Here is a 25,001-nt window from a genome sequence, read left to right as displayed (position 1 = left end):
ACTTTATGTTACATTTTTTTCCGCAATGATGTAATGACTTTCGCAACGATAACTAAAAGAATAATATAATGAATTTTATTTTGCCTTTTATGTATTTAAACTGAAAATAATTTTGTATCAAAGCTACTTATACCAATACCAGTGAAAATGACTGGTACTTGCAAAGTGTAAAATAGTCCTGCAATCTGTTTATCGAACCCCAATTAACCACTTTCCTCGTTTTCTACAATTTCCCACACGTTTTTTAAATTTGCACTGCGTATCATTCGACATGATGATATCAGTTATCAGGAGAATTCCGCATCGATCACGATGCTTCCAACGATCCATATATGTCTCGATGATATAAAGAGTACGAATTCGCGATAATATAATAAGAATTCTACTTATAAGGCGATAAATATTCCATTCTTCCGAGTTTTAACTTCGCACGATAATCAAACTGTAGAAAAACTTCAGACTCAGTTTTATCAGTGTAACAGCTATTGTGGAGATAGTGCGGATGAGAGACAGAGCGACGATATTATAAGCGGGACTATACTTAGGATATCTTGCACACGCTTGCACGTTATGCGCGTTCTATTTTCCCAAAATGTCCCACAAAGACGTACAAATCCACGCTGTATAAATTATTTATCGCTAGAAACGATCGAACACTAGAAATACCACAGCAGTCAAAATTCTACAATTTTATAAATGTGTCAACGCTCGTTTAGGATTAATAATACCAAAAATGGAAATTACTTCTGTAAGGAAGTAATAAATCAATAAATATACAAATATTCCATTATTACGTACTTCGTTGGTTTTGGTAGAAATAGCTTCGTGTTAACTATCGGTAGTTCTAGTGTTAACGATTTCAAGATAGAAATGATTTTTGGCAGATTACAGAGATCGCGTAGTAGAACGCGGTGATTCAGGTACTTGACGTCGAGCCAAGCAAATGACAGTTTTTCACGCTGATAAAGCGATCTTCGCTTGCTTGTAAGAAACAACGATAGCTTATATAACGTCAGAATATTACAAATTTATCAAATTTCATGAAAACTGGCTATTTCGATCGATTCGTCGATAGTTCCGATGTGAACGTATTTTTATTCCTCGAAGCTTCTCGTCGGTCCAAACGTTTGAACGCGTGATTTACACGAAGAGACGATACAGACGTATAGAGGAAGCGAAATTAATTTCGTTGATCGGCAGAAGCAGCGCGTAACGAACGTCCGTTTTTAGCCTAGTTTCCCGTACATTGTCGATTCCATTCTTTTTTTTTTTTTTTTACGAAACGGGTAAAGACAAAGAGGTGGAGAACACGCCGACGAAACAGGCACGAAACGTAGCTGGAGGGTCGCCATTATGTAAGCACGTTTTGTAGGACACATCTTTTGTCGTGATCTTTCTGAAGCGGCAAACTGCGAACGAACGTTGTACACGGGTGCATAAAAAACGCGAACGTAACAGATACACGTGAAACGAACGATCCTCAAGCTGCCCTATGAAAAGAAGCTTAGAAGCCACTGTCGATGTTCTCGCGAAAAACGACGCGTCTAATGGCATCTGATGCTGCAGTTCCATAGACGCGCAACTTCGCAATGCGCTTTTCTCCCAGCGATTTCGCGTTCTCGTTTCAGGCTACCTGTGTACTACGAATTATGCAATCGTATTGTCACGAGTTACCTTCCGTTCAGCAATACTTGACCATATACGTATATGTATATCTTCATTTTCGGCTTTGCAGATCCGAAAAGCTGAATTTGCTCGCAGTCTTCTTACAACGTCGATTTAGGTCTACTTAGTCTAATGACTAAGCTAATCTATGACTGGGCTAATTTCTCGCTTGTATTCTCTTTCTCTCTCTCGTTATCCTTCCACATGTCCCCTTGCATGGACATTTTTTCAGCTTGTTCCTTCCTGCTTTCGTTCGCTTCGCTCAACAATTTTCTTATATCTTCTTCTTCTTTCTCTACCATCGACAAGACATAGCCGAGTAAACGGGCTCATAAGTAAAATGCAAGTAATATCAAAGTCTTACAAACGATTACAAATAAAGTGTGTGGATGAGTCAAGAGCGAAGTCACGACAGATCATCGTGAGTCACTGTGTAATACAGTAATGCTCGCTTAAATTCCAATAGAGTTGTTTCGTTTAAATTAAATCAAGCGATCCAGAACCACTGCCTATTACGCCAGCGTTTCAAACCATTTTAAGGTCAGCCTCTTAACGCGTCAATTCTCCCTCGGTTTATCGATGGTCACGCATGGTTAAACTTTTTATAAGAAATTCGACTTACAATGCAAACAAATACTTTTTACAACGTGTGTCATGAATTTATTCTGGTATTTCTAGACATATTTTCGATCACAGTATTAGCTCTCGCTCGATGAAAATGAATTCTCGCTTGTAACCACAGCCCTACCACCTGAGCTTAATACGAGCGCAAAGGGTTGAGTTGCAAGTTCTGGAATACGGTGGCGGCTAATTGCTCGTCCGTAGCTGTGAACGCGTGCGTAAAGTAGTTGCGTAAAGAGGCGAACAGCGGTATGACAGGCAGTTGTAAATGCTGGGAGAGGCCGATGCGCTCCCTGTCACCGCCACCGCGTGTTTACGTACTCGTACGTACACCGGTTAAACGAGTTACGATGAGCTTTAGTCAGGGGAAGATCGCAAGTCCGGAAGGAAGTGGAAAATATTAACGTTTCTTCGGTGACACAGGGGGAGAAGCGTCCTTCCTTATTTCGCATTGTGATCGATGGAAACTCTGTCCAAGGGAACTCTTTCATTCACTTTCTCTATGTACCGCAACTGTTGTCTTTTTCTTTCCTTTTCTATTTTTTTCTTTTCTTTTTTTTTTTTTGAGAAATAAATTGAAGGGGGAATAATTTAAAGGGGGAACACTCGTTAACGTATATTATACATATGTTACATATAGGACATACACAGGGCAATTGAAATCTTCGATCGTGAGAGTTATCTATAAACCCGTATCCTAATCGCGAGTATTTTGTTAATCCGTTAATCGATTTATTCGTTGACCATAAGTTTCTACAGAACTTTTTTTTGAGAAATAAATTGAAGCTTTAAAAGGAGAACACCCGCTAACGTATATTATGCATATGTTACATATAGGACATACACAGGGCAATTGAAATCTTCGATCGTGAGAATTATCTATAAACTCGTATCCTAATCGCGAGTATTTTGTTAATCCGTTAATCGATTTATTCATTGACCATAAGTTTCTACAGAACTTCTTTTTGAGAAATAAATTTAAACTTTAAAAGGAGAACACCCGTTAACGTATATTATGCATATGTTACATATAGGACATACACAGGGCAATTGAAATCTTCGATCGTGAGAATTATCTATAAACTCGTATCCTAATCGCGAGTATTTTGTTAATCCGTTAATCGATTTATTCGTTGACCATAAGTTTCTATTATCGTGAAATCAATGGTCGATAATCGTACGTCAGTCTCAACCAGATCCACTTTTGGCCCTGAAACGCGTATCAGTGTACGATAAGGAAGCACGTTCGGATAAGAAAATTCAACAGTCCCAAGTCCCATAACCGACAACTAATTAAACCTTCGTATAATAAATGGCGTTTAGATAAGTGGAGTTTGCTCGGCTGTATTGGTAAGAACTAAACCATAGTCGTTAAATATGAGGGCGTACGCTTTCGAAGAACACGGAGTAACGCGATTCTTGCTGCTTTGCAAGCGACTCGAGCTCTTTACCTCGTCGAAAAATTCGAAAATCACGTGCTTGAATACTCGGAAGGTGTAGATTGTAAATTTTAGTTTCTCGTTAATTTTACGATCCTGCTAAACTTGCTACAGTGTTTCTCTTCGAAGAGACGGTGGAGGCTAGAAACCTTAGAAAACTGGCTGCGACTTATTAAGGAGAAAAAAAGAAAAGAAAAAGAAAATGTAACGCGCGTGTTAAAGTATTCCTGGCTTATTCGCGACGCAAACGAAACCGTGCGCAGTTCTTTTCGCCTCGCGCTTCGTTTCTTTTCCGCTCTCGTTTACATTCAGCTGTCGGCGGCCGGAGGCGCGATTCAAAGGTCACCGACTCGACGAGAGGCACTTGAAAATCAAGCAGAGAAAATTCCAGGTGCGCGATCAACGGGGCACTCGTGATTTTCTAGCGGAAACAATGCAGCCACAGAGAGAGAGAGGAGGAAGAGGGCTCGTCGACTCGACAGTAATAAAAGATAATGTATTCCTGCACGAAGTGACAGCGAAGGAAGTCGATGCGGCGACGATCGCGTTCTTCGGACCACGCGACGTACGGGTCACGAGCGTCGTAGCGAGCAGCAACTATGATTCTCTTGTTGTTGTGTCCACTCGAATTCCTCGTTCGGTAACCATAAATGGCAACAGGCTACTATCGCCAACGTTACTAGCGATAAGTTACAATTTTACTTGAACGATAGATACGTAACTTCAAACCACGTTCGCCAGTGCTTAACCAGTTGGCTGTTACGACCTCTTCGGAAACTTTGGAAAGTGTGTTCTTAAAATGCGTGACGAAGGGTAAACGATGACGAGTATCCTCGTCGAACATAGAGTACGTGTTACGATACGGAATTAAGTTGTCACTTTCCTTGTCTCCTCTTGTCTTTTAATTTCATTACCGACACGGCTCGTCGTAACGCAAAATATTGCCATTTCTTCGTGACGAGTATACTCGTCAGAAACACCTAACTGGCTAAAAGGAATCCCTAATAATACTATATAATCCCTATAATAACTATATTAATCTACTATCGTGTACGATCAGCCACGCCAACGATCTACTTTCCTTAGAATAAATATTGGGTTGACAACTAAATGATTGCGGATTTTGTCAGTAGGTGGTATTGAAAAAGTCCGCAATCACTTAGTTGCCAACCCGATAATATCTTTGCGACAGCCTTGCGATCAGATTTATTTTGGTTTAGGATCCGCCTAAAGCCGGACCGTTCGCTAGAAAAGCTTAAGCGTGCAGTTATAAATCGTTCTTACAAATTACAAAGACAAATACGAAATTTTTCGAAAGCGAGCCACGTCAACGATGAAGGATACGAGTAGGTCGATGGAGGGTAAATGGAGCAATCGGCGAGCAAATTTTTTTTTTGTAGGAGCGCGTAACAAAGAAATCGGACGACGCTAGGTGGAAAGTGGTCGGTATCGTCTTAACGAGCAATAATTTCGTTCAGCTTCGACAGGTTACAGGATAAAACTTAATTCGCTGTACGCTTTCACCGAACCTTCGAACGAAAAGATCGTATCGTTCACCGGCGGTGTTCGATGTATTTGCCGGCAAACGGGGAAACTACTGGTGGATACGCTGAAACTCGTTCTTGTAGCTCGAATGCGTCGTAAAACGCGTCTCGTCCTTAGACGTCGTCTCCTTGGCCGATCTCAATTGCAATCGTTTATCGAGCGAATGATCGGACACAAATAACAGCTTTCCTATAACCGCGGAAACGTTGTACAAATCGACTTCCCGGCGGTTATCGTTCGTTGCTTTTCCTTCAACTTACATTCGGCCTATCGAACCAGCGATTAAATTATAATTACAAATTTCCTCGAAATTATAACTCTGCGATTGTTGGAGCATGTGATTTTAAAGCAAGTGTCACGCGATTAGGTAATTAAACTCCACAGATACGTTTAACGAGTATCGTCGCGCATTGTATGGATATTACACGTAATTAGTTGCATAAGTCGAACGATCGATCACGCAAACTCTTGCCACCTGAGTATCGACATGTTCGCTCTACTGTATCCTTAAGATATTCTCTCGAGTATCTCTTGTGACAATGTTGTCTTACACGTTGTTTTTCCTGTTGTACTTTGTTCCTGCCGCAGACGTGTTTTTTACAACAGTGCAGCTTCATAGAAACGCGAAACCAAGTCTGTGAAATGTCGTAAAATGGTGTTTATCTCAACAGAACAAAATCGATCGTACGTAATTAGACAAAATAATATAAAACAAAAAACGTTGTGGTCTATTATTTCCTGATAAAACGAAAGAAACTTTTCGGACAACCTGATATACATATTTATTGCTCCATTTTCCCCTAAGTTAACAACACGCGTAAGATATCAAATATTTTTACGCTTGTTCGAATACTTTCGCCAACCGGCACAGGTACACGCGTCTTCTTTCGTAGAAACGTACTTATCGGTCGAGCGTAATCGATCAAAAGCAAATACGAAAGACGGGGAGCAAAGAGGAAAACTCGCGAAACAGCAGAATATTTTGAAGAGACAACGAAAGAATGATCGTAACGGGAACTTCCTTATGCGCTGTATCGAAGGAGGATAGCGGGATTAACGGGTTTGATACGGCCAGAGGGACGTAAATTTCGAAATAAAACGTCGGAGGTTCGTCCAGGCGGTGCGGCGCATTTATTCTCGAGACAGCGAGCGCACGCACCGGTGAATCGAATTGCAAAACGGCTATAAGTATGCGCTCGGTTCTCTCGGCTCGTATGCGCTCGATTGCTTCGGGACAGAGACGAACGTTTCAGCGCGCTTTAAATCGATCTGTTTCTTTCGCAACGTCGGGAACTGGCTGCACGCGTTCATGCGGCGTACAAACCAATCGACTTGGTCGGAACGGGACCGTGTCCAACGATCTTCGCAAATTTGTCTTTTCTTTTTTTCAAACCAGAGCAGCGCGTGCGTTGCGATTCGCGATCGTCGATGCGCAAACGCCGTCACGAGACAAAATCTCGTTCGCGTCCCCTGCAAACGAACCAAAAACCGCTCACTGTGCGAAGAAAACGCCGAGAAAGTGATTCTTTTTCCTTTTCTCTTTCTCTCTCTTTTTTTACGTGATTAGTTACGGATAATGAAAACCGGACGAGTTGCGTATAGAAATACGCACGGAAAATTACTATTTAATTCCAGAAAGGCAAAAGCTAAAAGATAGCGAAACTGTAGCGCTCTTCTTAGTTAGAAAGACTATCTACCATTTCGAAACTGAAGACAAGTTTTATCGCTTCCTTTGTGCCATCTCTGCTGTTGCTCGTTCGATTTCAAATATCCAACTATTAGTTTCTAATAGTGTGTATATCGCAACCTTACTTAGAAAGTGAGAAACACAGACAGATACATTCTCGTTGGTAAGTCAGCAGGCTTGTTAATTGCAAACACAGGCTTCCAGAACTCTAAATGAAATGCTCAAAGTATAATTTAATTTTCCCAATGCGCATCCTAGACGTTTCGACGTTCCAATAATTGTTTTATAAGTACATAACTGTCCACGTACACGCAGTTTAATATTAACAAGCATCAAGTTCATTTTGCAATTCCAATATCCGTCTACGTATCCCATTCGAAATGAACCCAGCGACTTATGGAAATCAGTGAATAACTATTAGGTTGGCAACTAAGTGATTGCGGATTTTGTCATTAGGTGGTATTGAGAAAATCCGCAGTTAGTTAGTTGCCAACCCAATAAAACAGGCTATTTGTCCCTGAACGAACTTGCATACGCGAATCAGAAAACGTATTAAATACATAAAAGAGAATATTAAACTGTTCAGTAACTCGAATCCACCGTCACATTGTTTACGGTATCTCGACTTACCGATTTCCGATGGACGTATCCTGTACAGTCCTCAACGACGAGTTCAGTTAGCCGTTCGAGATTCCTGCAGGCTGTCAAAGTGGCCACACTGCCTTCGACGTCTTCGATGACAACAACCGTACCGATGCAACGAGCTGCCGGAAACGCGATTACATCGACGAAGCTAGTCACGACGTAGGATTCTCGATCATCGAAGAGCTTCCATGTACAGACTCTCGAGAACAACTCCAAAAATATACTCTGAAGAGGATCTCTAGCAACTATCGCGTGCACATCACGGACACCACGTACGATCCAAAGGAACTTCTCTTTGGAATATATCGAGGAACTTGCTTCAATAAGAAGATAACGAGGCTCGTTGGACGCGGTCAGAGGAGAATGCGTGGATTCTGTGACGAATGAAAAGACGCACGGGAGGATAGCGAGCCTGAAATTACCGCGTTTTACTCGAGTTGTTCGAGGTTGTAGGAGGTTTCGCAGCGTACGACTCCAGGCACTTGTCGCTCGTTCGAGCGCACCACGCCAACTGACAGGAGGACACGAAGCGCGAGAGACGCGACGGACAGGCTGAGTGCACAGTACACGCTGACGAGAAAACAGAGAGAGAGAGAGGAGGCTTGTCCTCGTCATCGTCGTCATTTTCGTCGTCATCGTGCCGTGTGACCCATGTGCGCCATAACGGGTACCGACCCCTTCAACTTCAACGTATGCAGACGCGAATGCCTCTGATGATACGAGAACGTTTTGACCATGCTCGAGGTTAATTTCAGGCTCGGAATTTCTGCTCGTGGGAACGTTCAACCAGAGTTTGCTGTTTCTCAATTTTCTGACCGGTGAAACGCGAACTAAGAAACGTCTCCGCGTGACTCTGCTCGTTCGACTTGCGTTACCTTTTGCTCCACTCGTCTATTAGTTTCAAGGGCCACGCAATGCCCGTTCCGTGTACCATGTCAAACTTCGAGGTAATAGTCTTTTTTGGGAATTCTCCTTGGAATCTGAAGCTTCGTTTTGTAACAGTTGGAATTAGAGCTGATATTTGGCCATCTGTGGGAAATTTGTCGAAAAGCACGGGAATGTGTATAACACGCATGGATATATATAAATATACAAAGTAAAATGGTCTTTGGAACTGGAAGTTTGAAGAAGCGAAACGCGATTAACCAAAATTAATCATCGAACAGCACGTACATCGAAGAGCAACGAGTTACAAGGAAAGTTATAAAACTCGATAAGTTTTCTAAATAGAGATACGATAATTTTATCGAAATTTTGCGAGAAATGAATTTTATCTTGGCAATAAATTTTTGTTCATATTTGTCGCCATACGTTGCAAGATACAGAGCCTCTTATTCATTTACGCTATGAGATAGAGAAGTAGATAAATTGTCTATTAATATCTGCCAGGAAAGCAATAAAGGTCTGTTCAATTTACGTAGTACACAAGTTTTGTACAGTGCCAACGATCTCACGACTATTTGTCAACGGCGCCAGCAAAGTGTGCATACACCTACTGTCTACATATTGGGTTCAGCTTATCGAAACTGAATTGCAATTAGATCGACGCGTTGATCATCGATCGAAACTACGCACGCCTCTTTACATCGCAAGGTTCGTTCGCAATTACGTAATTTACATCCGTACCAACGTTTCAAGGTCGACGTTTAGCGTAGCTTCGACGTAGGAAAAATTTCAGCAAGTTAAGGAATCGCTTTGAAACAATTTAAAAGATAGCGAGGGTTCGATCGAGAGGGCGTGTCCCTTCAGTCTGAGCTAAGTCAAAGACCAAAGGTTTTAGATAACCAAGGGATTGTCCAGCGACTAATCTATCATCGGATTAGTCACTATCAGACAATGGTCCTGGCTACAGCCAGCAGAAGCGAAGAAATAAGTGGAATTAAAACCTTTTGATGGATCAGTGGTTGAAATCGCTCGATGAAAACAGATTTAGATGGAAGAAGATTTGCGAATTTTGAAGCAACTTGCCGTGCCGCGTCGCGCGCAACGAGACGCATATTTGTCCCAAATCAAAAACTGTATGTATTTTATTACGAGTGACGCACGTTCGCTTCGAATCGAAAATCGCGTTTAGTAACGGATGACGTAAAATTGCGAAACATTGAGAAATCAGGATGCAATCTTAATTACAGCTTACAGCGTACATTGCAATTAATATTTATATATATATATATATATATTATTACATAAATATATATATATTATATATATTTGTTGCATCTAGTTTTGTGTATTCTAAAAAAAATATATATATATCTAGTATATCTAGTATATATTTAGTATATATATATCTAGTTTTGGGTATTCTAAAAAAATATATATATCTAGTATATCTAGTATATATATATATTTAGTTTTGTGTATTCTAAAAAAAATATATATATATCTAGTATATCTAGTATATATCTAGTATATATATATCTAGTTTTGTGTATTCTAAAAGAAATATATATCTAGTATATCTAGTATATATCTAGTATATATATATCTAGTTTTGGGTACTCTAAAAAAATATATATATCTAGTATATTTATATCTAGTTTTGTGTATTCTAAAAAAAATATATATCTAGTATATCTAGTATATATATATCTAGTTTTGGGTATTCTAAAAAAATACATATCTAGTATATCTAGTATATATCTAGTGTATATATATTTAGTTTTGTGTATTCTAAAAATATATATATATATTATAAATATAAATAAATAATATATATAAAAATAAAAATATATATATTTTTAGAAAACAGCACTAGATATATATAATATAATATAGATATATATATAAACAAAACTAGATGCAACAAATCTACGTTATACAATATACGCCTCCATCATAGTTATCGGTTGAAAGTATGCCATCAAAGATACCATGAAAACGATCGCAAAACAGAAGCTTACGTATCACCAGGAGATCTATCGTTATTTACGCCATATGATACGTTATCATGTAAATTAGACATTCCGTTGAGCTCCGGTGTCTCTTACACGTTCTTGCTTTTCGCGTTATTCGATCACGTAGAAGCGCCAAATGATACGGAAAGTATACTCGGACTCAATTAATTATTACGTAAATGCTACGATAAGAGACAGTGGCGTGTCGATACTCTCCGTAGGTAGCACAGCTCGCAGCAGCGATTTCACGTACGCGGTATACAAATATACAAATTAAATACAGGAAAATATTGGCGACGTACAAGCCAAGTTTCGTCGTTTGGCAACTTCATCCACGGCTTCGACTGGAGACGCTATCGCGCAGAAATCGATAGCATCTTTGCATCCGTCCGTTTCGGAATTTCAACTTGAACGAACATGACGAGATGGAAATCGAGAGGGAACGGATGAAACAGCGCTCGCAACCGAAGCCTCGATCTCCAAAGTCGAAAGCACCACCTGCGTCTATCAATGCGGCGCCGTAACTATGTACTTTCACTCTCTTGGCGATTCGTGGATCGGTCTCCTCGACCAACCGATCCTTCCTCCGCGAGAAACGTCGGAAGTCTGCAGTTTGATCCGCTCTAGGCCGACACATTTCTGTCCACGTTCTCGATCGAACGCCAACCTTCCTTTCGTCACGTTGCTCGTTTCTCCTACATATCCTGATATTCCGCGGTGTCTTGGTGCGATAAAAGTGGAAACTTTCTTTTTGACAGCGTCGGTTGCCTCGAGAGATCTTGACGCAGCACGACACACGAAGATATTTCGTCGGCTATCCTCGTCCACACGTGATTAATTAACGTCTAGTGCCTTTAGTCAGCGTTATTGTCCGTTTAACGCGTGGTTGTCTAATGTACAGTACAGTATTAAAGTTTTACATATCTTTGAGAAAATGTACTTTTTCATACGATGGAATTTAGAAAGAGTTGGTACTATACTTGTATTATTATTATACTCGGAAGCCTTGGTTTTCATCATTCAACGACTTTAATACCTTTTTTCTTCACTTGAAATTTTTATTCCAACGTATTCCAATGCCATCATTCGCTGAAGATAAATGGAACTGCAGAATGACTCGAAACTGTATAATCGTCGCAGCTACGAACGCTACGATGTGGTTAAATTGATCTTCGAGAACAACGCGCGATACTGAAACCGGCGCTCGTAATCGTACAGTTTTTAAAGATTGCAAAACTGTTTTGTCGGTCGAGAAGTTCCTTATTTTCGGACTCTTAAATTTTGGAGTTAGAGGTCGAATGAAAAAGATTTGCGACTATCGAGATACACGTACATTTGAAAGGTACAATTTGAAAGGAGCGTTCGATCGATGAACTTCGTTTTCACTTCTCCCTGCAACCATTCGCACGGAAGACTAAATGTTAAAAGAATATCCGAAAATCGACAGTACAACAAATAATTCGATGAATCTGAAATATAACAAAGCCGCGATCTGCTGATATTCGAATATCTGCAGGTCTTTGGTCTCCTCATCGAAGGTCATTTATTGCAACTTTAATCGCACTTTTCCACGTTTACACATTTCCTAGTGAACGTTATCATTAGGATACTTGTTACCTATTTATTGCCAGTTTGCTTAATTAACGAGTTCGTTATATCTGCTCCAGGCGAAATACGTAAAAACGAGCAAGCAGAACGTAGAAGCAACACGGAACGAGAATCAGAAATAAGCAAATACGATAGGAATGCAGGATTAACTTTGATTTCTGGTCGGTGTGCTCTTGGAATTATAGATGTGGTATGGAAATACCTAAGAACCGGCAACCGAACCAGTCCTTCGCGAAACAACTCCCTAATTGCGTTACAGGCATTATTATTTCCCAGGAGACATTGTCGCGATGATTCGTCGCGCTATACGCGTATTTCGATTCTAATTAGCCCCGTTGAAATTTCTCCGCTGGCACGGCCAGTGCCACGAAAGCGTTCAAACATTCACCGGCGAAGGTGATTTTGTAACGGAGTATACTCGATTACCGCGAACACGAGTGCGCGAATCGTTGGTTGCTCGTGCCTTCTGAGTTATCGTCGAGTTAAGTTCATCGCCGTGAAATTACCATCCATCCTCCTTTGCATCTTCTTTTTCTTCCATCCAGTAAATCTGTCGGCGGTTACCTTCCACTCTTTTTCTCTTTTTTCGTTCTTCGTTTCGGCACTTGAAGTTCCTTCGACGTAACGGATTCCGCCAGATATATATCAGCGGGTCGAAGACTGATTTACACTTTGCGATTATCGTTGATAATTTCCACAATGATAATCTGCGAGAATACAAAAATAGAAATCGAATCGGCGAACTAAATCTTGTAAAAACCTCACGACCTTTCTTTTCATTCTACGCTCAAATTTTTCTCGTTCGAATCGTTTTACCAGGCAACAATTTTTCCTTTTCAATGTCATAGAGTGGAAAGCGAGTATCCTTAAATCGTATACCTATTTTTATACGCGTGTACTATCTCCCCTCCTGTCTGGCAGAAAACTACCTTGGCGATCTTTGAATTTTCGAAGGGTCGGCTGTTGAAACACCGGTAGCCGGAAGGGTGAAATTGGATCGAAAGGCGGCAGGTGGACACGCGTTAAATCTGCGGCCGGTTCCGAGCGAGAGGAGAGCAGATTCGATTTCGCTTTTTCCGATTCTCAGGCAGGCGAGAAAACAAAGCTGCTGCTGCTGCACCGACACGCTCGCTTTCTAAACGGTTGAACGAACCACACGCACCTTGGGAATATCCGAGAGACTGTTCAATCGGCCGGAACCGCTTTGGAGAAATGTTGACGAGACGACTAAACTGTCCGACGATGCCGGAAGTACACCGATCGCTCTTCCCTTCCCGCTTGCACCTGCACCTTCACCCTTCTCAACTGCCTCCGATTTCCGCTCGATCTAACCTGTCTCTACTCCCGTACACGAGCTTAGATCGAGCTACAGTTCCTCGTAGCGTCTAGTAGTTTCAAAGCGAACGCTTAGGCTACACGGATGTTTCATACGTCGCGTGCTACACGTCGCGTTTCCTCCGCCCAAGTATTTAGGATGCTGACTGGACGGACGTTTTACTGGCGTTTTACACGCTGCGTGTTACACTTCGATACGAAACATCGCGTTACGTTTCTCCAGTGTGTTCCGTTTTCCGCGTGTAACACACGACACGCGACAGGCGGCGAGTTTGTACAGCGAGTTGCGTTAAAACACGCAGTTGCTACTTTGGCGGAGAATAAAAAGAAAAGATTAAGACGAAACGTCGATCGAAGAGAATCGAGTTTCTCAATTCTACTAGCGCCGTTTTAATCGCCTAATTTACCTACGCTCTTACCCATAACTGTTACAGTTATGTCTTTCAATTTAATTACACTCTTGTTTATTAACCACGTATTAGGGCGATCAAACCGTTCAGAAACCATATCGGTCAACTCCATAATTTGAAAACGTTACGAACATTATCGCTTTAAATTTGCTGTAAGATTCGTTATTGTTCGCGACATGTCGCGACGAACGAGCTTACAGAAGCGAATTGTTCGTTCTCAGCGAAGCGAACGTTAATTATACACCCGCGTAACGAACAACGAGATTTAGATGACGACGTCGCGATGGCTAAACACGTACGATTCTTATAATCCATCATGCTTTTGAAAATAATTTTTACAAATTTATATCTTTGCCGAATTACCATCGATTAATCGTTTTCTTCGTAATTTCGACCAATTGCGATATCTTACGCGGAATGAAGAAACTTCTCATACGCGACTTCTTCGTCTAAATTTCGTTTCCCTCGTCACGTACTACGACTGGTGAAAAATCCCGCGGAAAGTCGCCAACTCCAGCGTAACGAAGCGGTTCATCGAGCGTGGCTTGCAACTTTTCAATTAGCCGCAACTTCCGGATCGTCGAGATGGATCGACGCGTTTGTGCGACGCTTCTCGAACGCAGTCTCCGCAAACTATCGAACAATGTCGAACTTTGGCTCTCCGCGTAACACGAAATTCTCTTGGTTACGACAATTCTCGTAAAATACGAGGTTCGCGATTTTTCTCGGCCAGTTACGTCAACGATTGATAATTTACGAGCTGGCGTACGCGAGCCAACGAGAAACACGAACGCGAGAACGCGATTCGACCTCGTCGACTCTCGTACGTATCGAACGGAACCAATGAAACGATGATCTCGATTTGAAAATTTCTACTCCGTTTTTCATCGCGATTTTCTCCTCTTTCCATCTCGCGCTTGTACGCTTTCGTCGGTTCGCTCGAGCATGCAGACGATCCTTTAATTTCGTTTCAGTTTTACCTCTCGATGCTTCTCGTCGGAGCAAGAACCGTCGTATTATTTACAGCATCGTTTTCTTATTGTATCGGCTACATCTTGACGATACTACGTCTTCTCTCGTTTCTTCGTTTTAACGCTTAATTCTTCCACGTTCGAACGCTTTGTTCTCATAAAGAGGACGTCACGCGTTAAAATTAGAAGATTACGACTTTGTTCGTGGATAATCTGTCGTACATTTTGCAATATCGAACGTGAAAGAATCAACGTCAATTGCAAGCTTATTAACGGCGCCATACGGGGAATTAACTTTGTCTTTGAGAAGAAGACTTCGTATCTTCGCTTCTATTTTTTACGGAGTGTATCATACTTATGACAAATTTAACCAGACCACCGCGGAATTTAGTTTTAGAAACCTGTGGTGGCATTAGCTCGTATAGCGCGTAGATGAATACAAGCGACGAGCGTGCACGTGAAACGCACCGAAATAAAGTTTTTGTTTCACGTATATACTCGTCGTTTAATGTTAACTGCTCGTTTAGCGTTAAGAACAAGTTGCACTATGCGCATCGTTCTTGTCTCAAGGAATAAAAATCAACCAAACAAAGACAGCACATTGAGGTCCAATATTATTTGAAAACACGAACAAACAGATAGGCTGCATCCAGCGTATCTGCCATTGTTGCGTAGATCCACCGTATCTAGGTGCAAATATTTTCACTCTTCTATCGTTCTACATCTTTTGCAGTGTCCTCGGTTTTCTCGATGATAAGTTGAACGTTAAATAAACGTCTTGTGATTCCATGAAATCGATCGGCCCGTCAGTCGTTACACATCCGTAATGACGCATAAAGAACGAAACGATGCAGAATAGAAAACGAAATCACGTGTCGAGTGTCGACGACTTTCTTTCGGCGCAGAATTTCGAGCACCGATTAGAAAGACGCGCGAAGGAGAGCGGACAGTGGTCATCGAGTTTCGAAAGCATCGAGAGACACGTTCGAATGCGTGCAGTCGTGATATGCAGATATTAGATTATTCAGAAAATTCATGGCTTTTCCGACGGTGTATACAGCTGTTGGGCTACAGGTGTCAGGAAACCGAAGGGCTGACTCTTGGAGCCGAAATAAGACCAGTACAAAGAACCTGATAAAACGCGTTTGCTATTTTTACAGGAAACCAGTTTTAAGGTTCGTTTCACTTTTTCGATGTTGGTCAATGTCAATCCTCTCAAAAACCTCGTTGAAAAAATAAAAATCGCGATAATGATGTACCGAAGATATGGAAATATCGCTTGTCTCGATAATCTTTGGCTTCCATACAACTTGGTCCATTTATATCATACTTTTTCTTTATCTTTAACAAATTTACATCTCTTCACCTATGATTCTCTACCGCTTCGTAGTGAATTTTAAACTTTGCATTCACCAGGAATTTTGGTAACACTGCCTCTTCGAGTGTCGATCGTTTCTGCCTTCGGGTTTGCCATGAACAGGCGAAATGGAATTCGCGAAACGAAAAACACAAATCGAAACCCCAACAACCACAAATATGTAAATGCGTCGACCCAATAGATAGACCGTGAGCTGAATTTGGAGCTGCCTGTTTGTACCATTGCGACGGAAACAATGATTCGGTAAAGCGCTGCTTTAATACGACGGCCGGTTCGCCGCCACGGTACCTCGTTGTCGCAATTAATCTGCCAATAATTACTTCCCACGAATGGTCGAGGGCCGCGGACGCTCGATAAGGCGCGTCTGTAGGCCTCGTCGCTCGCAATGCGTATCGTTGTATTCGCGTTTTTCCATTCTGACTTCATCAACCATTCTTCGTGATCGTCGCTTTGCCAGAATAGAGCGACGAGGTATCCGCCGATACCACTGCGTCTCGTCGATACCGTTTCGCATAGAGCAGTGTCTTTGATTTTGATCGGATCGAACAGAATTCACGAATTATCACTTTGACTGCTACGTGGGTCACATATGACCGACCACGGTTTCTCCTGTGACGCCACGGTGGTCATTGGTGATCGGAGCGTGTTGAAGTGGTCATCACTTCTAAGAAAACTCTACATCTGGTCTTTTAGTTTTCTCAAGCACTGAAGCCATCGACAGGGTATAGACAAAAGACTGGGACGAAGGCAAACCATAAACCGTATCCTTTCGCATAGAGCAGTGTCTTTGATTTTGATCGGATCGAACAGAATTCACGAATTATCACTTTGACTGCTACGTGGGTCACATATGACCGACCATGGTTTCTCCTGTAACGCCACGGTGGTCATTGGTGATCGGAGCGTGTTGAAGTGGTCATCGCTTCTAAGAAAACTCTACATCTGGTCTTTTAGTTTTCTCAAGCCATCGACAGGGTATAGACAAAAGACTGGGACGAAGGCAAACCATAAACCGTAGACAGGCGACGATGGCTTCAGGGCTTTCTGTCATAGGGTAACACTGCTAGCGTGCGGATCTGGACCAGCTCAATTATATTCAGACTTGTATTTACACTTCTGTATTAAAATATATTTTCTACTTTACAATTTATCCACGCGTTCCTCTGTTCACATACATCTAGTAACTTCAACAGAGCGCTTGAACTTCTTACAATTGTAAAAATTGTATGAAAATTGACAGCTAGGGCATTTTGAATATAACCGATAAGTAGAAGATACTTTGAAATAAAAAGTGTCCCATTGAACAATGAAACATTGTTATTAGAACATCAATAAAAAAAATGAGGACAGATCTTGCATGTAACGGAGCACTGTGTTTGCATTCATATCTTTGAGGGCTTATCTACGAATATTATTATAAACACAGCTTAGAAAATAATCGTAAATGCTGCTTTATAATCATATAATTGAAGTTAGAAGTGTGCACACACCTTACTATTGTATATAGAATGAGCAAATACCGTTTACTAATATCTTCTACACGTTTCAACAATATATTCTGCACGTTTTGCTTACGACGAAACAACGAATGCGAATGGTTTGTTGAAATAAACGAAGCCTTGTTATAATACGTCGCTATCAACTGTTACCAAGGTGTCACGGTGGTCACCCGTGACCACCAATAAGATAAACGGTCCATTGGGGAAGAAAGTTGTCTTACATCGTCAATTTATTATTATTTTGCCATTATATGCTTTGAATAATAAAAATACTCCCGTGGCGTCCTCAGCGAAACATGTGATTTCACGTGGCAGTTAAAGTATTAAGGGAATATTCTAGTCCCGCAGTATTATTTTTTACGGTTCTTACGATTATGCTGTGCAACTACGTAACGCTGCATTTGCTCGAAACACGGTCGATTCGTTGTCGGTTCTATGCGTCGAAACAAAATAGCAATCGAATTAGAAATATGTAGAAAGTGTCGGATGTACGAGATTATTATTCGACGCGTGTAACAATCAATTTAATACTACGCGATGTCACAGAATCAAATTCATTACAGAGTTACTTTTCTCGCAAAATTCATCACTGTGTCCAGTGTCCAGTCACGGGCAATTCATCCGACTTGAATGCCGTTGAAACTACTGGGAACATGCTCGGATCGCTTGCGTATTCGTCGCTGATCATCCCATAGTCCGATTTGAATTTGAAATTTTTGCAAAAGTTCAAGGCAAAGTAAAATTGGTAAAGTAACAAGGATATAAAGCGTACCATGTAGGCAATTTAACCCTTTGCACTGCTATGTCGAGTGTGACTTATCTCAGGAGCTCTCCTTTGTCGAGTCCCACTCGACATTCTTTCAGTCCCACCTTTTTGTGCGAAGGAAAACCAGGATTGCATCCTGGAAATTGTTTCAAGATATATCACACACTTAAAAATTACAAAATACAGCAATAGTGTGAATAAAACTGGTATTCAAGCGAATTTGTTTCTTCCTTTATTTATTCAAATTGTCTTATTTTTTAGTTAAAGTAAATTTCGAATAAAACACTTAAAAGCGTTGGGAGCTGCTGGCAACGAAACTGAAATAAAATTTGGAGTGCAAAGGGTTAATGGTAAAAGTACGTACATGTGCAAGCTGTAACACAGACAAGGAGAACGTAAATATAAAACGACAATTTTTTAAATATATATCGTTATATTCGAGACAGCGTCATATTCAAATATCGATGCGAGTAACTACATATAAAATTCAGTTCACACGCGCGTGTCTTTCAACTTTGCTAAAAAACAAAAAGAAGAAGTACTTGAGGCTGTTAAAAATCTTGAACGATCCTGATTTAACGAGACGAAGAGACTACATGAATAAACCATCGGTTTTGTAGAAAATCCCCTTTAACCAGGTCAATTTTTCTCCTCGCTGTATTCAAATTAATAACGACTCGACTTGCGCGTCTCGAGCGAACGTAGCATGTAATTTAGCAGTTTTTTTTTTTTTTTTTTTTTTTATCCAAGCGCCCTAGCGACACGCGACATTTTCCATGCGAGCTGGCTCAGTGTCGAGACGCTTTTTGCGTCTTAAATGTACCGTAAAGTCTTTCTCTCGTCGACCGAAATATTACAATGTGCTTTATTCGTAGAAAGTAAAACAGCGCACGCCAACTCCTGAGACCGTAGCGTCTTCCTCGTGCAGGATACCGTGGCCGAACAATAGCGGCTCTCACTTCGCTGCACGAGTACGGTAGCTCGTTACGCGTATTCATTTTATCGGAATTACTTCCTACAGAATAGCGTACGTGTACGATTGCCAAGAATCGCGATACCATGCGACGTGTATCATCGAGCTGTACGTTTCCTGATCTGGCCCCGTACCATTCACGACGACGATACCGTTCGAATTTACATACTCTACTTATGCAACGCTATAAACCTACCGGAGACAGTCGTTCGATTGTAATATACATATATAACGGAATATTAAATAACGCAGTCGTTCTTTATATTCGTATGGTCGCGTTAATAAATTTTCTTGCTTATCGACTCGGCGAGAGCAAGGCAAACAGCGATAACGCGATCAAAGGTATTATTGTTCTTGCTCGATGAACAGATCTTGTCATGCAAATAATTGCAGTCGAATTTCGATAAAAGATAATTAATTCACGACGTGGTACAGACGAAGTTCGCTCGATCTTTGAACTATCTTCGTAGCCTGCTCTCGTTTAAACGCATCTATCCGTAGGATTTTATTTGTGCGAATCGATCAGGCGGCGAACTATTCCTACGACTCGAACTCGCCTAACGATTCTATCCACTGTTTGTCATTTTCTGTTCGTACACCGTGGCCATAAAATCTATTGGCACAAGGTTTGGGTTTATTTACGTATCGTCGCGAGTAACCGCAACATTTTCGTTGTCTGTGCGTAACACGTAAGATTAAACGACTTAAGAGACTACGTTTACTATCTCGCAGTCAAACTGCAGATATGTGGAATCTGAAAGTCGTGGAAAAGCGAGCGAGGCTGGGGTTACGAGCAAGATTTATTGCTGCGATCACGACGACGATCGTAACGCGAATCCTCGTGTTGTTGATCGCATGACGTCGTGCTTTCCAGAATTTTGCAAGCTCTTGGAATTTTTCTCCGATAACTGTACGTGTATAGTATCGTAGGAGAAACTATTGTCAGCAATTTTGATCGCAGAGGTGAGATGCGCGAGACAAATGGCGAAGCGAGAGAATTGCTAGGGCTGACGTAACGAGATCAAACGATTTGACACGGAGAAAATTTGTAACGACATATAATCAGAAAGCTATGGTACTACAGAGGTAACGCGAGACAGAGAAAGAGACAGATCTTTCTCCAATTGACACGATAAATCGATTTAACAACGGTCGTGGAAGGCGATCGACCTAGCCGAATGCTTTTGCCTGAATGTTTTCAGTTACGTCGAATCGGAAGTAGAAATTGCCCGGCTGTTCGATATCATTATGCAATACCTTTGCCGTACAAATTAAAAGTAGATTATTGGATTTCGTGTGTCGTAACGTTGGTTTACTTTCTGATTACGTAGCATGATACCACGCGTTTTATAAAACCTCGAACCACGGTATAATTTACGATAGATAAACAGCCGTTTTTCTTCTCGATTGTAACCGTGAGTTTGATGTTTGCATTCTGCCACGTACATTCAATTCCAGGTGTAATAAAAGTCATTTAATAGAGGCCTACGAGGCGATTGGATTTCTTCAAGCTGAAATTTACGTGTCCTTCCGCTCATGCAAATTATAAATTACAACATCGTAGCGTTCTTCCTATAATTACGAAGCGTACAACGCGTTCCTAGTATGTACGAGACAATGCTACCGATCGAAACGCTATTCGTTTGTTACGTAAAACTTTCGTTGGTGCGCGGAATGCAGCGCTAGATTCTTAACTCGTACGAAATATTTCAAGCTATGGCGGATGAGTCACTACTGGCTCTTAGTCACCTCGAATTTACATTCAGTTTTCTTTTGCATCGCCACGGAGACGTTCCTAGTCCATAAAAGATTAGAATCTCCGCCGATCATAAGACTCGCCACGCGATTCTCCAGAAAAGTATTCCCGTCGATGAAAAAATACTCGTAGAAAAAAGGATTTGTACAGATAATACGCAAATGTTAGTAAAATATACAAATTAATGGCAAATTAGCATTTCCTTGCGCAATCAAGAAACACAGCGGCTGGCGAAAGTATCTGAACATTTGTAAGAACTCGATCGTGTTAGAGCTCTTTCGCTAGCTTCGACGAATACGTATAAGAAGAAATATAAACAAATTTACAACGCGACTTGGAAAATAATAACGAAAGCGAAATATGCTGAAAATGCTCGTAGGAACATTTGCGAATAACACAATACAAATAATATAATACAATATGAATACGATTAACGCAATACGAATAACATGATACAAATCCTGAAATGGGAAAATGTTCGTATCTCCCGTGAGCTTTCATAGTCGAAAAATGTCTAAGTTTCGCGATAATTTTCTGAAACGTATAGACAGATCGAAACGCGTTTTCCGTGGTAACGCGAAAGTATGACCGTTGGCCGAGGATCAATCGCTGTGTATCGCCAGCAATAGTATCGGCCTCAACACTCTAGCAACCTTACGATAACCTCACCTACGGAATCTAGTTTCGAGCGCAGCATAACCAGTTTGTCAGTTAATTAATGCTGCAAAACTGGTAGTCCTGCGCTTTCGAACTGTACCGGGTCTTTATCTGCTTCTTTGCGCCACGCTGGGTCTAACGTTGTCATATATTATTTATAAATGTTCGATCGTCGGATGATTTAACTGCATCGTAAGATATTTTCAAGCCGACTGGCAGCTTGCGCCATCCCTGGTTGTCGAATTTTCCAACGCTCCAAGAAACGTTCTCCAGGTGTTTCAGGAGCTTTCAAACGTCTTTCGTTTCGTAAGATTACAAGACACGAGCGAATTTTAATAATTTGCCTGTCTTGTAATTTCTCTGCACTCCATCGTATCCTTGTCAACTTGTTCCATATGCACTGACGAGTCGTATAGCTCACTAGAGTCAGTTGTTTCTCTTTTAGAAATCTTTGTGGTTTTATGATACCTAATTTATTTGCGAAGGACGACGTTCCAAAAGACACGGTCCTTTTTCTTCGCCCAACGAGTTTTCCATTCCTCTGTCGCGTCACATATTTTATATTCTCACTATTTCACTAAACGTTCTGAATTTGTTGCCTTGGAATCGGATAATATGTACAGCGGCCAACGATGAGAACGCAAGGCATTTACTGTATTTTTGGATATTTCCGAGGGTTTTATCCAACTACAGAGGAATACAAAGATATCCTTCGATATGTCGTATTGTAACGAATTAAATGATGAAATATTATGATTATAATTAATTAATAATTATAATGATTATAATGAATTATAATCGCTACGTATACTCGCGGTTTATACTATAAGAATTATAGCCAGGCTACTTGTCGGTATTTATCGGATAATTCGGTGAACCGAGGACAATTTGTCGTCTATGACATACTGCAACTAGAAAAGAGAAACTTCCACGCGTAGTCCTAATTCGATTACCTCTGGCGATGTATTGTGTTGGCAACTAAGTGATTGCCATTGTCATGAGTGATCATTAGGTGGTATTGACAAAACCCGTAATCACTTAGTTGCCAAACCAATAGCAAAGTAATGCGAATCATATCGAACAACTAGAAAACTACTTCTCCTAACCGAGTGATCCAATAAACAAAATGTTCTCTCCAAATACTTCAACTATGAAAAATAGATCGTAGAAGATATTAAAAAAAAAGTAACACTTCCTATTAATTATTCATCGACCGTAAGTTTCAACTATGTATATGTATATCGTTCGTTCAGGGTGAACGTGTCTGGATCATAAATTGAAAAGAAGTGGCAAAGAAATGGCAAGTGTACTCTCGATATCGCGCAGTTAAACTCGATGGAATTTAAAAAGTACTCTCGGAGACGGAAGACGCGTGCAGATGGAATTCTCGCATGTTTTATAGGTTTTCGGAATCGCGCGATAAACTCAGTTGCGAAAGTGAAAACGCGTCCACGGCGAATGCTCCATGCGACTTAATTAAATACACGGACACGAAAAGGTGGTGATACGCGACAAGGGAGAAAGTTCATTCACCATGAATTGAACGAGGAAGAGCGCAGCAGAGCGCAGTTGCACACAGCGGTCCGTCGAGTCTGGCTTTCGCAATTTCCATCGGTACGTTCACGTGCACGCGGCACGATTTTCGTTATGAAATAGCAAAGAATTTCATTTCATTTCGTTTTCATGTTCAGGGCGGCAAGATGTCGGCGGGTGTGGCACGCGTGCTTCTATCGTGCGAATAAGAACGACACGTATACGCAATAGCTTTAACAAGGAAATTTTCAAACAAAAAGGTCCGTTGACATTAACGATACGTTTTCGCATTGTCACGTGTGGCGCCGATGTACAACGTCGTCTCCTGTTTTTCAATGAGAAAGTGGATATTTCTGAAAATTCCTTTCGCATCGATAAATCCACTCGGTTCGACGCCAATGAATTTCTGAAATGTACTCGAAACGTTCGATCATCGAATCATCGTGACGATTCGTGGACCACAGCGTGTACAGATGTCGAAAGTATCCGGACATTTGCTTACTTTTGTCAAGATGCGTCTCAATTGCCAAATTACGGATAAATCGAACCTGAAGAATTTGATATTTTTTAATCGCCATAGCCACGTGCATAATGTTCCTTACGCTGCATATAGCTTCGTCCTATTTGTGTTTTCTAACATTAGCAGGTGACCAATCCTCTTGGTAAAGAGATTTGCAAGATCATGGACTCGCGATATTTTGGAATTCGCAGCTTCGAGGTGCATGCATACGTTCTTCTTATATTTAGAACGATTAAGAAATATCCAAATAGTTGTGAACGACGATGTGCTTACTCGTACAACGACGGCTAAGAAGATGCTTTATGCAAATTGCTCGTTTCGCTTTTGTCGTGTATGCGACTTCTTTAATCGTCTCCTTCGCCTTTCACACGTCAATGCACGTCACTCTCTTTAACGAAAGATGCTACAGCAGACATTCATAAATTTGTAAAATACCAAGAGAAACGGTAGAATGCGAAATGCGTTCAACGTTACGACAAGAATACGAAAATAGGCTAGACGATGCTATCTTGCGAAGAAACAAACTATAAGTGAGTATAGTGGATATACGGGTACTGAGAGGCTGTTACCCCTACGCAAAACTTACTCCAGCAACGTTCCGTCAGTCGCGTCGTGAGAATCCAATTTTGTCCGATAGAGAGACGAAAGAGAAAATATTCGTCTAGAATCGCTGGCTCCAGTGACGGTGGATTATGGTTGCACAAGTAGACACATAGAATGTTGGTCACCAGGAAAAGATAAAATACTGGACGAAATCACACCGCGAATGGCGCGTAGCCACGGAGAAAAATGTTCGAAGCACGAGCGTAAACATCGAACTGAAGCTGCCAGGCAAGCTACGCAACAACACCACGCTAGGCCCGACCTTAATAAGCTGCTTTCACACCGAACTCGCTACACTTAGGCCCAGCTTTTTCAACAAGCGCCAATTTCTAGTAATTTCAACCTACCAATTATCTTCGATTACGCTCATATGCTCTTTCAACTCTGACCATTTCTTAACTACATGCTCGGCTTCCACCGCGTGCCAGGTTGCGATCCATAAAGAAAACCTTGTAAACGTAATTCTCGAAGAGGCTCGAAGAGATTTTGAAGC

The 25,001-nt window shown here is 41.2% G+C and overlaps 1 protein-coding gene across 2 annotated transcripts in view; it reads right to left on the bottom strand.

Moving 5' to 3' along the window:
* LOC132914244 (uncharacterized) overlaps positions 1-25,001 on the bottom strand; it is a 45,118-nt gene that overhangs the window by 16,445 nt on the left and 3,672 nt on the right. The window contains exon 1 of one of the 2 annotated variants that reach the window (XM_060973189.1): positions 7,588-8,253. The exons of the other annotated variant lie outside the window; for it this stretch is intronic. Coding sequence (XP_060829172.1) covers positions 7,588-8,238 — 651 coding nt within the window. The 5' untranslated portion in view covers positions 8,239-8,253. Of the gene's footprint in view, positions 1-7,587; positions 8,254-25,001 lie in introns of those variants that run through there. 2 annotated transcript variants of the gene reach the window in all.

The sequence above is a fragment of the Bombus pascuorum genome, chromosome 1 (genome assembly GCF_905332965.1).
Source record: "Bombus pascuorum chromosome 1, iyBomPasc1.1, whole genome shotgun sequence".
Lineage (NCBI taxonomy): Eukaryota > Metazoa > Arthropoda > Insecta > Hymenoptera > Apidae > Bombus > Bombus pascuorum.
Note: the sequence above shows the minus strand (reverse complement) of the source record. Positions and strands in the feature narration are given on the sequence as shown.